This window comes from Gymnogyps californianus, chromosome 1 (genome assembly GCF_018139145.2).
Source record: "Gymnogyps californianus isolate 813 chromosome 1, ASM1813914v2, whole genome shotgun sequence".
Classification (NCBI taxonomy): domain Eukaryota; kingdom Metazoa; phylum Chordata; class Aves; order Accipitriformes; family Cathartidae; genus Gymnogyps; species Gymnogyps californianus.
Window position 1 is genome coordinate 194191430 of NC_059471.1, and position 16102 is coordinate 194207531.

The following is a 16102-nucleotide window of genomic DNA, read 5'->3' on the forward strand; positions in this document are numbered from 1 at the left end:
CACTCAGTATACCACCCGATTTCTAAACCCATCAGTGTCTGGACTCATCTCTAGCCTTTGGCTATAAGCTCTATCTACAGTGCTGACGGAGTCCTGATTACAAGGCAAAAGAAGAAAGTTTTAAATACTTTAATATTCCTTCTCTTAAACATCTAGGGCCTACTTAAATAAAACCACCAAATCATTAGGAGCTTGCAATGCCATGTGTACATTTCACACAGCTTCTGAAATCAAACCAGTTTTGCAGTCAGGCAGCAACAAAATTTGCTCTAGACAGCCTTGCATAGATTTTAAACCCAGAGAAGATAAGGCATACCAGAGAAGTACCAGTACATCTGCCTGTGGACACAACCGCTGATCATTACACTACAAATGAATATTACTCCCATTCATTCCTCAGAAAACCCATGTACATACTCTGATTAGTTGTTTTTGTGTCAGCATCAGTGTCAAAATGCTGTTATATGGCAAAGAGATGAAGATCTCCAGTATCAGTGATACAAGGAAGACGTGAGGTTCTTAGACAGTATAGATGTGGAGACAGGTAATATGTGAATATTTATGTATTTAATTACACATACAGCTTGCTGTGTGGTGCTTGGGAATTTACACTTCCTCGTGTGCTCTGATACCAGTTATGTCACCAATAGCTCTGTTCATCCCACACTGCCTGCAGGAATGCCTTCATGACTTCCACGTGTGAACACTTCCTTTGTCTAATTACAGTTCAATAAACTGTCATGTCAGTACAACCATAGATGCTGTGCACAAAATCCGTAAACCTCCTCCGTGAGGACAGAAGTTGAAGTTGCTGACTGGCTCAGGAGGACTCCATTTTAGACTCTGTGCCTGGAGTTTATTTCAAATTACTGAAGTAGCATTACTTTTTTTCATGAAGATTAAAGCAATCCAGTATCTAGTCATATATTAACTACATTCAAATATGAAACAGTTAACTCCCTGCATGAGCTTCAACTTCTATGAAAATAAAATGGGTGTTCAATTCTGAAAATCAGGAATAAATAATTGATTCCTGTAACTTCTTTTCTTCCTATGGCTTCAAAACAGAATTTTGGGGTTTCAGTCTTGAAGTTTATATTGTTTTTTACAAAACAAAATTGCAGCACGTTTAGGAACAATTTTGTCAGTTACGATGAATTCTTTAAACTTGATCTTCAGAAATAAAATACCTACAAAACACACTTCTGCAAACTCAGTTGATTTCCTTTAACCTATCTGTTTAAACTGGTATAATTTTAATAAATAATGTAAATAGGAAAAATGCTTCAATTCAGTTTAATTTTCCCAATTATTGTCTGTTTACATCTTTCTTACATCTTTTTTTAATTTTAAATGCTGCATATAAAGAAATAAAAGAGAGAAATGCTTGCCTGAACGTTTTGAAATGGATTCTTCTTACCGTAGGATTCACTGAGGTACGTGAAATCATCTATGCTAAGCTGAAAAACAAAGAGAGCAGATTGGTGAGAAGGAGCCATGGCATCTCATTTAGGTACAGACTTGTACTCGGCATTGGTGAGAGAAAAGGAATTAAAGTTACATACCGTATCTTGCAGGAACAAGATGAGGTTTCTGGAATTCTGGGTAAAAACAGGTTCCAAGAGTACAGTCAGCTCCTGTGCTGAGACAAGGTGTCCTTCGTGCAAAGCAGTGTCTGGATTCCACTGTGATCTACAAAGAAGTTTGTTGTTTTCTGTAAAATTTGCTGCCAATGATGACACCTCTTCTCTCTTTAAATATGCAGCAGCAGGTAATGATATCATCGTCTTTGGATTAAGATCAGGTTTACAGTTCAGTTTGCTTTCATTCTACTCAAGAGGAAAAGAACTTGCCCATTTATGCCCATATCACATTAACTGTGTTACAGCAGGAATGAAATTGGTCAAGATAACTGTCTCTCTCTACTTTCTTGTTTGCGTACAACAGCACAGTTGCATCTTTCAAAAAAAAATTAGCTACTAAGTGGAATGAAGAAGAATATGTTGAAAACCTTCAGAGAGAATTCCCAGAGGGAATCCCAATTCCCAAAACACTTTCCAGTGCTGTCAGACATCTTGGTGGCCAGAGAGGAGTAGAACTCAGGCTACACTACAAGTTGTCATAAACCAATATTTTTTCATAAACCTTTTGTTAAGTAAAAGTGGCTTTTCAGTGTTGTTGTAAACGGTATGTTCTCTCCTAAGGTTTTCATGATGAAGGAACCATTCTGCAGAAGCAGCTCAGAACAGCCACCTTTCCAGAAGCAGGAGCTCTTCTGAACAGAATGGCTCAAGACACCAAGAAAAGGTTATGATTCTTTTGCCAATCTGTTATTATGAGGATTGGACAGAGAAATAACTCATCTATTTAGTTTTGCTGCTACAAAAACCAGTTATGGACAAAACAAGAGGTGGCATTATTCTTTCAACACCTGATTGGGATTTTAACAGTATGCAACATGGGTCTATAGGGATGAAATTTATTATGAAAACTTTGGTCCTAGGTGTTTTGACTAAGGTAAAATTGTCATTCTGTAGAAAACCCAGAGCTTGAAGCATAATCTTCTATCTTCCCCAAATACACATCAGTTGCTAGAGCCTGAGAAATCAGGTATTCCAGACCCCTTAATTGGTTCTAATTACAAAGAATAGAATATAGAGAATTGCTGTGTGCTGTAGCATCAGCTATTATATGATTGCAATTTGGTGAAGTTGAGATGCTGATTAAATTTTCTAACCCAAAAGCAATTCAGAAATGACCCTTGCACAGCAAGCTTTTATGAATAAGAACAATATTTGCAGTTTCTTAAGATGGAGGCAGAACAGGGGTAATGAACACATAGGGGGCTTTCAATGTTGTTTCTTGGATAAGGAAAGTCTATATTTCACTTCAAGACTTCCCAGTAATTCCCATTAGGATTGCCAAGACTGAATCAAAAGCCTCTCATTGCACCCACGGCAGAGATAAAAACAGTGCAGTCCTGCAGTACTAGATACCTAGCTCACTTCAGATTTGGGGTTTGGGAGAGTGTTAGAGCAAACCGTACATATGGAAGACTCTTTCAGGACAACCTGCTGCAGATGTTAAAATTAAATTCTAGTAGATCTTCTGCCTGTCACTTTTCAAGCTTTAGAAGTAAACCTTGCTGTGCAGGAAGGAAATTTTTTTTCTATTTGGTTGAAATTATCACTTGATATTTTCTTAGTTTTACTCATCATCTTCACTTCTTTGTTAATTTGTGCTTGGAAATCCACATTAACTTACATTTATGAAGCCCAACAACTTAGAAATTGTAACAGACGTGCCTCAACTTTTCAGAAAAGTCAAACCTCATGATCTCAAATATTTAAAAATAATCTTTGAAAATAATACAGTTGAAAACACAAAAACTCCCAAAGATTCTGAATGACTATTCAGGAACTGACTTTCATACTGACTTTATGCATTGCATGGCCACACCAGAATACTAACAATATTAAAGGCAGGGTGGTTGGAACTAGACGATCTTTATGGTCCCTTCCAACCCAAACCATTCTATGATTCTATAACAGATGTTAAAAAATGGCTTGTGTGAAAGAAAATGACAGTGAATATCTCGGCATATTTATTTTAAAAACTAACTAAATAAATCTATTTCATGCCTAATATTAGAAAAAATTGAAGATTTTGAGAGCTTTTGGGACTTGCAATTAAGAATAAAAGGTAACAAAGCACATGAAACAAAACTAAGTTATTTGCAGCAGCACAATGGCAAAGGCTTTTGTTGTAAATTCAAAACCTCAGAAATTTAATGATCCTGTTTTAAAGCATGCTTGCTTCTAAGGTATTCCTTGTTCCTTGAAGCAGCTCTTGCTAGCTATCTAATCTTGAAAAGCGCCTTTTGTGAGACCTTTTAGCTTCCAAGCAGTCAACTTCAGTAACTCCAGCATCATCATTAGAAAAATAAATCTACATCAGTTAGTTAATAATTCTATTATAATGCAGCGTTTGCCTAATACTTCTATTCACCATAGTATACATGCATTTATTTTGCTTCTTTTAAATAGTTTGCCAAGCACTATGCATGGCAGCAGGCAAGGCCATACCCTTCATTGAATGAGCTGCTACTGTCAGCTGGGTACAACAATATTCTCACCATGGTTCAGACAGGAAATGTCAGTATGTTTTACTAGCTGGTTTACTGTGAACTGCAGAGTGAAACGGAGATACATGACTGCCACAGACAGTGGATACGCTGATGGTGTGCTTTACTGAATGCAATGAACCTGTCCATCCTTTTGAACTCTTCACCTCAAGCAGTCAGCAAGAGATCAGTAAGGGATGGCATAGGATGAAACAGGCAGTAGGCCAACATACATATTGATTGCTACAATTGATTGCTCACACAAAATTTTATGTCCAAAGATGCATAGCCTTGTATAGTCATCTGCATGCCAAGCACATCAGACTTAACCTCCCCACCACAGAACCATCCTGGGGTCCTCAGTGGTGGGGGCTCACAATGACGAGCATCTCTGCTAAAGTATGTGCTTTCCTGCGGGCTAAGAAGGAGGAAACTGAAAACTCAGCTGCTCTCTCTTTCTTCCAGTAGCCATACAATGCACTAAAGAAAGAGAAGAAAGAAATCTTAGCTTGGTATTTTGCTTCTTTCTTGTCCCTAACTGCTCTGGCATGACAAGAAGTTTAAGCATACAGATTCTTCTCTGACCAGTGTTCTTTCTAGGTAGAACTGGGATTTGAGCACTTATTTTTGAGGGAAGCAAAGATTTCAAGATTTCTTGTATCTTGACCCACCAGAAGGGCAGATGGTAAGATAACAGGACTTCTATCACTCTAACTTGTGACCTTACGTTTTTGATTTGTAGCTGGCTTCTGAACTCTTTCCTACAGGTTATTCTTGTCAGTCGTCTCTTTCAGTCACCTTGTGATTACCATATAAGAAATAATATTTTCTCCTGCACAGCACAATTAAACTAACATGCATGCTAGCACACAGTGTCTCCATAGAAGTCCAACAAAGTTACAGCTAAAACATTTTTCTGTTCTACTGTATCCTTTTTATGTTCCACCTTCTTCCAGCAGATTTTTCAGTAAATTCCTTGCAGTTTTAGGAAACACTGCAAATGTACTATTTGGCATTAATGCCTTCTCAAAGTCACTTATAATCTGGATTTGCCAGAAAAGGATTAATTCTCCAATATAAGCATAGCATAAATGAAGGTAGTAATATATTTTCAATGACTGTAGGCAAAAATAATTCCTAAAAAAAACACATGAGGGAGCAATCACAAAAGCTAGTTTTAATGAATTTATTTCCTCAAGCTCCCTCTCTAATCTGTGGAGGGAAAGAAATTCTTTTGAATATTGGTTCAAAATGGCTAAATCAAGTTTCTGCTGTGTATCGTACGCAAGAGGAACCTCTCCATCTCTCCTGCTTCAAAAAGCAACCAGGAGATATTAGTTTAAAGGGTAATTTAAGATAAAGGTCAATTTTTCCAGGCCAAAGTTATTTAGAGAATGTCCACTGATACATGAGTATTCCTTTGTGAACAGCAGGACACAGTGACCTACTGAGTTATTCCCACTTCATCTTTCTTCCGAGTTCAATGGAGAAAGATTGTTGTTTGGTAGAAAACACCTACTGTTCTCAAAGTAGAGATCTGCATTTTTCTTTCTAGAGGAAAGAGGTATTTGATTTACTAATGTCCCTGTAAGGATTTATATCATGCTTCCCTTATGCTTTACACACTGCATGTGTTTGTCAGTTGCAGGTTTCGTCTGTATCTGACATCTGACATTATCTTTAATAGCATGATTACAGTACAATAATAATGCATAAAAGACTTTAAAGTGTTACATTCTTCTGTAACCGCTTCATACAGCTGTTCTGAGATATGGCTTTACAAACACTGGCTAATTCTAAAGAAGAGCAAAATGTATTATCCTTCAACTATTCAATATCATATCTGAACACTGATGGAATAGATCAGTGATCCTCAGCTTCTGTTGATGGATGAATCACTGAACTTTTAAACTGGTGGGACATGTTACCACAAAGTGAATAGAAATCCATTGATAATTGCCGCACTTCTTTAGTTACCCTTCCTAAAACTCTTAATAGTAATTTCCAAATTTCATAAGCCTGTAGATCACACACTGCAAACCTTGCATCACTGCAAGGTACCAAGATGTAAAGCACAGAGTTAAGTGTTAGCAACCAAAAGTTGCTGTTACTGTTTCTTTATTTTAAAAAACAACATAGATCTTCTTTCCAGTTGCTTCACTGACTTTCACCAGAACTAATTCCTGCCCCACAAGAACTTTACCCTTCAAAAATGCAAAGGTCATGGTAGGAGGAACACTTCTTCCAGAAAATGTTCTATTCGTGGAAACATGAAACTGGTTTAATCAGTCCACTATCCTGATTGTCTTGCTCTAGATTTGTATAAACCTGAACAATCTGCAGTAGAGCAAGTTGCTAATTGCACCTTGGTGGAAAGTTTGCTTTTATGACAACCTGGGATTAACTGATAAGATTTTGCTTATATTGACAACAGGTGTGTTGTTTATATAAACTAGGAAATAGAACAAAGGAAGCACTGCTCTTTTCTTAGACTCTTAGGATCACTTTTATCCTAAGAACAACTCTTTCCAACATTTACTTTGCTTTTAAATACAGAGGTTTAGTACTCATGCACATGCTTGTCTTATATAGAGGTGAATCTATTATGTATTTTGAATATTAAAAAAGCCTTGATGTTGAGATATCCATTTATTTCTTTCAAGAGGAAAAGAAAAAGTCAAAGTTACCGAATCAAACTTTATTAAAATTTGCAGATTTCTATATGCTGGGGATCCCCAAGGACCAGAGGTTCAGTTTCTGGAAATGCTTAAGAGATGGGTAAACATACATCAAAGCTGGTATTAACTACTGCTGGGAAAAGAATACAGTGTCCAGGATATGTATGAAAGAAACACAATCCACACCTCCTGCACATCTGTTTTCCATGGCCCTCAACATTACAGCACAACATATGAAAAAACAGAAAAGTAGCATGCTTGTCTATATGGCACTATACACGGAGAAAGATCTCCTGAAGAACTTAATCTAACTCGTGATGTTCATACGATTTCTGAATCCTCCTATTGCTGTCTTAAAATTACCACATTAAGAAGCAACAGAAAAAAGAAAAAAAAAAGAAAAGGAAAAAAAAAGATTAACAAGATTTAGCTCTCAGATTTAAATCTTAATAATCTTGCCTAAAGACAAAAGATTTACACTGGGATAAATGAGAGCAGAGTTTAGTCTAATTCTCTTCCTAGTGACAGCTAGATAATTCACAGTGTCTCAAATGTGTTGAAGAATGGCTGAAAGCCTCATGAAAGGTAGAGTGAATCCAGCGCAACTAGCTGAAAGGATAATTACCTCCCAAGAAGCCATTGGTTTGGTTCCTTTCTCAGCTTACAGAAGAGTAAATCACAAGTAACACTCTGGGAATTAACAAAACAATAAAGATACAAAAGATTCAAATCCCATGAATTCAGACCTAACAAGAGTTGATGACTGAAGGAGTTCAGAAGCAAAACTCCCCCTGCCCAGGCTCACACAGCTTGGTCATGCCACCAAAGGGACCCGACAGGAATCCCCGTCACTGCAGCCCCTTCTGTTCATCCTTACAGCAAAAGTGAGGCTTAACCTGTGCACCAGGATCTTCAGGATATAGGAAAGCATTTTATGCTTATGAAGTCACCCAGCTGGATTGTGACAAATTCCAAATACTGTTGGTGTTATGGATTATTTGTATGAGAGAAATTAATAAATACCCAGCTGAAAGCAGGCCTGTTGAACTAGGTATAATACATATGTGCTTGCAGAGGGTATGAGATGAACTCTCCACAAGAGGGTTTACAATTTAGATAAACCAGGTTAAGAATGTGGAGGATTTAGGAATTAAGAGGAGAGAGTCAAGTGATTTACTCAGGCCAAAGCACCTTAGGCAAACCCAGAGTACAGCAGATCTGTTGTCACCTTCCCACCCAGAACAGGACTTTGCCTTTAGCCCTTCCAAGCAGCCCTGTCATCCCATAAGCCCCTCAGGAGCCTTTTCTTACAAATCTCTGACATCTGCTTACTGTATTTTGGGGCAGTACTTCCTAGACAAAACCAATGTGTATGCCCTGCAGAGGCAGCCTTGTGAATGAGTGGTGCATAGTCCTCTGACAGCTTTACATATCCAGTACCCCACCTGAAGCTACTGCATTGCCCAAGCTGCCGTATTTCTGGAAATCCCAAGTAATTATATAAAGTCCTTACAGTCTGCATGAATAAAATTCCTGGTTGGAAAAAAAGAGGTCTATGTCTCGCTCTTTCAAGACAGGTGCAAAGCCTTACTTCATAAGTATATGCGAACCCCTGAATTTCATGTGCCTCTTTGGATCTGTCAAGACTCTGCAGTTGTTTCTAACAACGGATGTCTATACATACAGCAGTGTATTCTATTAAAAAACCTGCATTAAAAAGAACATTAAAGTGAAAAATCAGGATTCGGGAGTTAGGAAATGCAAGGATTAAGGTTGCCCACACAGTTTTTGGTCAGCTCCTTTTTGTGAGACTGCTTTATGTTGTGCCTTTAAGTCACGACATCTCTAACAGTGGAGTTCAAGGTTGCCTTAGAGTGAATAAAGCATATCTCCTTCAGATTTGAAGAATATGGCTTTTATTTACTTCTTACTGCCCAGCTTAGAACACTAAAATTATAAATAAAACCAGGTAAATTCATCTGTTAGGTTGTTTGATTGCCACGAGGCAAATTTATTTATTGCGTAATTTTATTGCCCAGAGGGTATTTACCACAACTGATGATATACAATATATTCTGCGTGCACACACACACACAGAGCAATAGCATAAGTAGAGATACTCTTTTATGAGATTTCTTACCTCTGAGTTGACCAAAGCAGCATCGGTACATGGTCCACTGACAGAGACATTCTGAACAGCCCAGCGAGGATGCACAACAGCGGGGCCGGAGCAGCAGAGCAGAGCTGCGTCATGACTCCAGGCAAGTGCGTACGTAACTGGCCAGCTGCAAAGGAAAGTCCGAGCATATGTACAGCTGCACTTCCCGGTTCAGTTGCAGCTATCCAGATTCAGCCAGGCTGCTGGGTGAGGTTGCTCTCTAATGACAGTGGGAATTTTCAAAACATGGACTTCCTTAGCTTGAAGTTGGGAGTTATACATATTTTTAATAACTTTCAGGTTTGTGATTTAAGCAGCTCATAAAACTCTCCGCAGTATAAGCGTAGACAGATTCCTCTAATATTCTAGTACAAGGGAGAATCGTGAAGTCCAAACCCCTGTCCTACTGTTTTCTAACTCCCTGATAACTGCAGGCTGGTAACAGAGTTGCTCAACTTCAAAATGGAGTTTATAGAAAAGTTTTCTGTACTGCACAAAATGTATTCTGCAGAACTTTTATCTTCTTCCCTTGCTACATATTACCATGTCCCTCAGCTTAGCTCTTTCACATGTATTGAGAGCTGGTGTCACACATTTGGGTGTTGACAGGTTTGAAATCTGCAGTAAATCTATCCATTGCAGATTCCAGCAAGAAGGAAGAGAGTGAGAAAATGGTACTTTTGGAGTGTATCCACTGAAACATGGAATTGTTCAGCTATCTTTTGCATGGAGCAATGCTGTCCCAAAAATCAAAAATATCAGAATTCAGGAGCAAATTATAATAAATTCAGAACCTGACATGACTTCAGTATTTCACAAGTCTCATGCAAGATCAAAACAGTCATAGAGAATTTCTTCATGCTGAGAGGCAAATTCCTCTGGCATATTTTTTTTGCTCCTGCCAAGCACTGAGCTGTTTCTACACCTTGTGACTACATTAGGCAGCAGCAGTCACTTGGCACGTGTTCGGCACAGGACACGGATGCCTCTTCACAATCAGAACAAGATGTTAGGGATAATACACAAAAGAAATTGTTAGCTACGTTAAAACAAGTTGTGATAAGGGAAAAATAAGGAAGCACAATGACAGTTTTAAGAGAAGATATAAACAGATGTCAGAAGACATACATTTCTGAATCTGAGCACACATAGCTTGATTAATTAAATCCATTTGCCTTAACTCACAGCATACTGTTACAGCGCTGTTGTCTAATAGAAGGCAATTTGTTCATCACTTCAATCTGAAACCAGATTTCTGAGACAAAAATAATAATTTTGAGGGAAGCAATTAAACTAATAATCTACCTGTTCATTTTCTTCTCCATGTTACCTTTACATAACACTGAATTTAACTCTGTAATTGCACTTTTTGCTTTTCTCCTCAGAGATATATTAGAAATCCTTCATCTCCCTTTTGACAAGCCGGTGTTTGTTCATCTGTTTAAGGGTGCGTACAGGTAAGACAGCAAGGCAGAGCACAAAGACAGGGGTAGAACTGGAACACTCCAGGGAGAATTTAATATGAATTGGAATAGCTCAGTCAACACAAGCAAAATACTTTGTAATTCTCAAAGTGGTTGACTTTTCCATGGTATCTTCCAGCACATGAGAGATCTGGTTTCTCACATAACTGTCCAGAATAGTCTTGCCATTTTTTGTGAGCATTTCCTGCCCACAAAGCCAATCAACTGTAAGTCTTCCTGTCTGCTTCTTACAATTAACCTTCATATAAGAAAAGAAGATGTATTGAAGGTCAGCATTACATAAATCAAGAGTGCACAATGTGGTTGCCCACAGAATACTAAAGGAATCACGGAATTTCCACAAAAATTTTCAATCTTGCAGAACCTGCTAGATTTGCACTGCAGTTGGCAGTCTAGAGAAATAGTTCATTACTACTACACTTGTATTCCACTAAGCCCATGCCTTCTCAGATTGTGATTCCTTTCATTCTTCAGCTTACACAATGCAGAGATCCTTGCTTTGCGAAACAGAACAAGAAAGCAGCATATCTTACTAGTCTTCTAACATGAAACAATGAAGCATAGGTTCTACTGGGTCTGCTCCATTACTAATGCAGTTGATAAATATGACTAACACTGCCAGGACTTCCACATCAGAATAAACCCTCAACAATCTGATCTGAATGTATGGAAATCAAGACCAACAAATATATAGTGTTGTACAAATATGTGTTGTAACCTGACAGGAACCTCACCACAAGAGCAAATGATTCATTACTAAATATTTGTCAATTCTATGCTTTTTAAATGGGGGACTAGTGCTCAACTCTATCATTACAGAGCATTTTCACAGGGCTAAAGCGTTTACACTGTTTCAAAAATTCCACTGCTGGCATGTGCAACTTCTTTTACAAGTGCATACTCAAATGCTGACACCCCAGACAAAAAGCCTCAGTCATATAAGAGATTCCTGACTTCTTCCATCCGAAATGGCTTAAAGTAGGTTAATGAAAACAAAAGAGAAGCTAATACAAGGGAGAGAATTATGAAAGAAAAGAATATTGTCCCTGTCTCTTTCCAACTGGTAATATCTCAAAAACTAAATTATCCCTTGATTTGAGCTCGATCTTTTGGAGGGTATTTGCACACGCTAACAGATCACACACAAGTGAGATGGAGCACAGCTGGTGGGTATACTCTCCGTATTCTGCCTTATAGAAACAGTCTTAAAACTTTTTGAAACAAAACCAGATTGTTTTCTCTTAGATTACCATATTACTTAGGAACAAACTTTTAACTGAAAACAAACTGAATTTTCCTTTTTAATATTTCACCACAAACCACAGTTTGGGAACAACTGAAGTGAAGAAAGCTTTGAAAAAAAGGAATGAGAAGAACTTATTGAGTGGGATTTTAATTTGCCGCCCTCAGTAAATTTGGCTCGCAAATGCATCTGCATATATTTTCTCCTTTTTCTTTTTTTTCTTCACTCCTAAAAATAAAGATTTTTTGCCAAATGACGAGAAAAAAATATGCCTATTGCAAAGAGATTTTTCAGAAAGATTCCTTTCTTTCATTTAATTAAAATGAGATGAGAACACAGTGGTTCTTTTATCTGTGAGCAGGAACCTAAAACCACTTTTGATTGATGTCTGTTGGTATACACAAAAGCACACTGTTTACTGTTGCAGTTTCCATAGGGCTTTTTCCTTGAAAACCCATAGGTGATCTTGAGTCCAGGTTTAGAACTGCTTGCACACGAAGATTTTTTTTAATCCAAAACAAATTCAAAATACTGAAACTCATACCACTGTGAAACCATTATGAAACTGCAGTGAAGAAAAAAATACCTCCATTACCATGTACCTCCACTAAACTAAAATAAGTTTATTAAGAGAAGCTATAATATTGACATATCATGTATTTACATTCTACTTCTACCCATTTATCTGGATTTATACATAATTTCTTTTACAATTGTATGCTTATCACATACCCTATATATTTCTTATCCTGTCAAGGTTGAAATATAGGACTCATAAAAAATAATTGGAGAGAAAAGACTAACATCACGGATGCTTAATTTCTTTTGCTTATGAATCCTTTTCTTTAAAAAAAAAAAGAAAAAAATCCTCTCAACCTCAGAATTCTACATTCCTGATGTAAAAAATTTTTAATAAAAAGAAGCGTGAATCCCAGATTTGTGTGGGATGAAGGTAAATTTAGGACTGTAAGTCAGACTAAAAGGGATGACTGTTGTAACAAGGACAATTTACAGTGCAAGATAAGCCAGAAGAACTATCTATAGATAGGTGACAAAAATAAGTGCCATCCATTTTGCATGCAAATTTGATCCTTGAGCAATAGGTTTGGGAGCTAACATGGTACTACAGCAGCACATTAAAGAACCTCTTCCCCCAGCTCAGATAATAGACATTCAAATTTAGGCTCTTTAAAAAAAATAAATAAAAATTAAAAGAATCCAAGATTTGGATTTTTTTTTTTTTTAATCTCAGTTACTATTAGTATCATTTCCTATTGAAAAAATATTTTCCATATGCCAAATACTGGTCAGCAACTACTTTGCTACCCTCACATATTTAATTTATAATCCTGTTTTATCACTTTTTACAATCATTTTATTATCTAAGAAGGGAATTAATGCTATGTTCATTGGGACATCTTTTGGGGGCAAGGAGGTGGAGGGAGCAATTACTCTGAGTTTTTTTTCCTTTGAGACATAAAGAGGGAAATTTACATCCTGGAAAAAGCATTGACTTTCCTCTTGGGAGTGGGGAGGCAAAATGCATGTGCTTCTTTGCCAAATTAACATATTAGCCACTTGTGCATGTGGGAGGAAAGCCAGAACTTTTCCCTCTGGAAATGGATTACCAGTGGTGTTGGAGGCAGGTAGAAGGCAAATTTTGCTTCATGCTTGAAGAGTCCTGCTCACAAAAGAGTCCTGTGAGGTAAGCTGCAGGTGTTAATTTGCCACGTGTCTCTGCTAGTGCAGAAGGAGAAATGCAAGCCATATGGACCGATCCCCTTTTCCTGGTAGTGAGTATCTACATCTGGGAAAGATCTGAGGCAAACCCAGCATTTCTCACCAGTGTTTCAGGAGTGTGGACTCCTCATGGTCTCAACCTCTAAGCTATGATTTAAGAGACTTTATAAGCCTATCACTTTAGCCACTTCTCAGAAGGGAAGAGAGAAGACTAGAATTTCACCTTACAGCCTATTCTCCTTTGAAGAGGCACTGACACTTTGCAATCATTTGTTCTCATTATCCTGGAAAGATCTAGGCTCCAAAGCAGAGGCCTTTTTACCAACAGCTTTTAAAACCATCTTGTGAGTAACTCTGTAATTCAAGCAAAGATGATCAGCTGTGCTTTTACAGAATTTACTCAGTTCTAATAGAAACTGGCAGATCTGACCCTTTATCTGAACAGTTTTCTTTTCCTGATAAAATGCAATTACTTCTCCTAGAAATATAGTATCTTTAATCTGGCTCTGATCTTTTCAGTCAGCTTTTCCAGTATTTGCCACTGTCTGATACAGAGAACGCTTTCATTCTTCATACTTGTCCAGTACCTTTTTTAATATCTTTTGTAAGCTACATAAACAGGTGAAGCAACACAACTATTAGAGAAAAGTTTTAAATTAATTCCTTTTCAAAATGCAATACGATTATAAATGCTATGGACAAAAAGGGGTAAAAAATCATTGTTTTTAAGTTCAGTGACAATATCAACACAACATTTATGATAATCAAAGTAGCAATTAAAGAAAACTAACATGAAGGATTTTATACTGATTTCAATTATGCTAGATTTTAAAAAAAATGTTATCTTATTTTTGAATTATGTTGGCTTTATTTGGCTTTGCCCTAACAAAAGGATTCAACTAGATATCCAAAATATTGAAAATACTTTTTCCATTTTTCAACAGCTCTCTTTCAATACATCATATCCTCCAAAACATTCAATTTCTATGCTTTCAAAAGCCATTTTCAAACACTGACTTGAAGGAAGACATTAGTTTTCACTTTATACAGGTACTCACTTATTTTGTGGACAGTCATGTCCCAAATATTAGTCAAGTATCCAATTCACTATAATTGCAACGCAGATTTTTAACTACACAAGAGCTTTCACAGTGTGATTAAATGGCACTGCCATTATCAGGGACTACCTTCCAGGCTTCTGCATAAACCAAAAAATGTGTGTGAGCAATTCTCTAGCAGGCCAAAATACTAGTTTGCTTGAGAATACTGAACTGAATATAGAACTCTTCAAGCATAAATCTGTAATACTGTGTCAGTTTTGGGCCCCTCAAACCAAGAAAGGCTTTGATAAACTGGAGCAAGTTCAAGAGAGGTGCACCAAGAAGATCAGGGGGCAGAAGGACTTGGCATGTGAGGAGAGGCTAAGGGAACTGGGCTTGTGCAGCCTGGAGAAAAGAAGGCTTGGGGAAAACCAGATAACTGCTTTCCAAAACTTAAAAGAGATTATCAAGATGGAGCCAGGTTCTTTACAGGTGTGCATGGTAGAGTATGAGAGACAACATACTCTATTGAAATGAAAAACTTTTTTTTAAGATGAGGACAGTCAAGCACTGGAACATGTTGCCGCTAGAGGTTATGCATTCTCCACCCTTGAAGGTTTTCAAGACCTGAATGGATAAAGCCTTGAGCAATTCAGTCTGACCTTATAGCTGACTGTGCTTTGAGTAGCAGGCGGACTTCTGAGGCCCCTTCAAACCTGAATTATTCTATGATTCTGTACATTCCTTCTATGACAAGGTGACCCGCCTAGTGGATGAGGGAAAGGCTGTGGATGTTGTCTACCTAGACTTCAGTAAAGCCTTTGACACTGTTTTCCACAGCATTCTCCTGGAGAAACTGGCTGCTCATGGCTTGGACAGGCGTACTCTTTGCTGGGTGAAAAACTGGCTGGATGGCCGGGCCCAAAGAGTGGTGGTGAATGGAGTTAAATCCGGTTGGCAGCCGGTCACAAGTGGTGTTCCCCAGGGCTCAGTATTGGGGCCAGTTCTGTTTAATATCTTCATCAATGATCTGGACAAGGGGATCGAGTGCTCCCTCAGTAAGTTTGCAGATGACACCAAGCTGGGCAGGAGTGTTGATCTGCTGGAGGGAAGGAAGGCTCTACAGAGGGATCTGGACAGGCTGGATCCATGGGCCAAGGCCAATTGTATGAGGTTCAACAAGGCTAAGTGCCGGGTCCTGCACTTGGGTCACAACAACCCCATGCAACGCTACAGGCTTGGGGAAGAGTGTCTGGAAAGCTGCCTGGCAGAAAAGGACCTGGGGGTGTTGGTCGACAGCCGGCTGAGTATGAGCCAGCAGTGTGCCCAGGTGGCCAAGAAGGCCAAGAGCATCCTGGCTTGTATCAGAAACAGTGTGGCCAGCAGGACTAGGGAATTGATTGTCCGCCTCTACTCAGCACTGGTGAGGCCGCATCTCAAATACTGTGTTCAGTTTTGGGCCCCTCACTACAAGAAAGACATTGAGGTGCTGGAGCACATCCAAAGAAGAGCAACGAAGCGGGTGAAGGGTATGGAGCACAAGTCTTATGAGGAGCAGCTGAGGGAATGTTGTTGTTTAGCCTGAAGAAAAGGAGGCTCAGAGGAGACCTTATCGCTCTCTACAACTTCCTGAAAG

General features: G+C 38.3%; 1 protein-coding gene across 1 annotated transcript in view; it reads right to left on the reverse strand.

The window, feature by feature from the left end:
- Nucleotides 1–9054, reverse strand: part of ATP6AP1 (ATPase H+ transporting accessory protein 1) — a 53363-nt gene extending 44309 nt beyond the window's left edge. Inside the window, exons 1-3 of the mRNA XM_050912669.1 lie at nt 8942–9054; nt 1566–1692; nt 1392–1460 (exon numbers count right to left, since the gene is read on the reverse strand). Of these exons, the coding sequence (XP_050768626.1) occupies nt 1392–1460; nt 1566–1692; nt 8942–9054 (309 nt within the window). The remainder of the gene's footprint in view (nt 1–1391; nt 1461–1565; nt 1693–8941) is intronic.
- Nucleotides 9055–16102: the final 7048 nt, after the last annotated feature.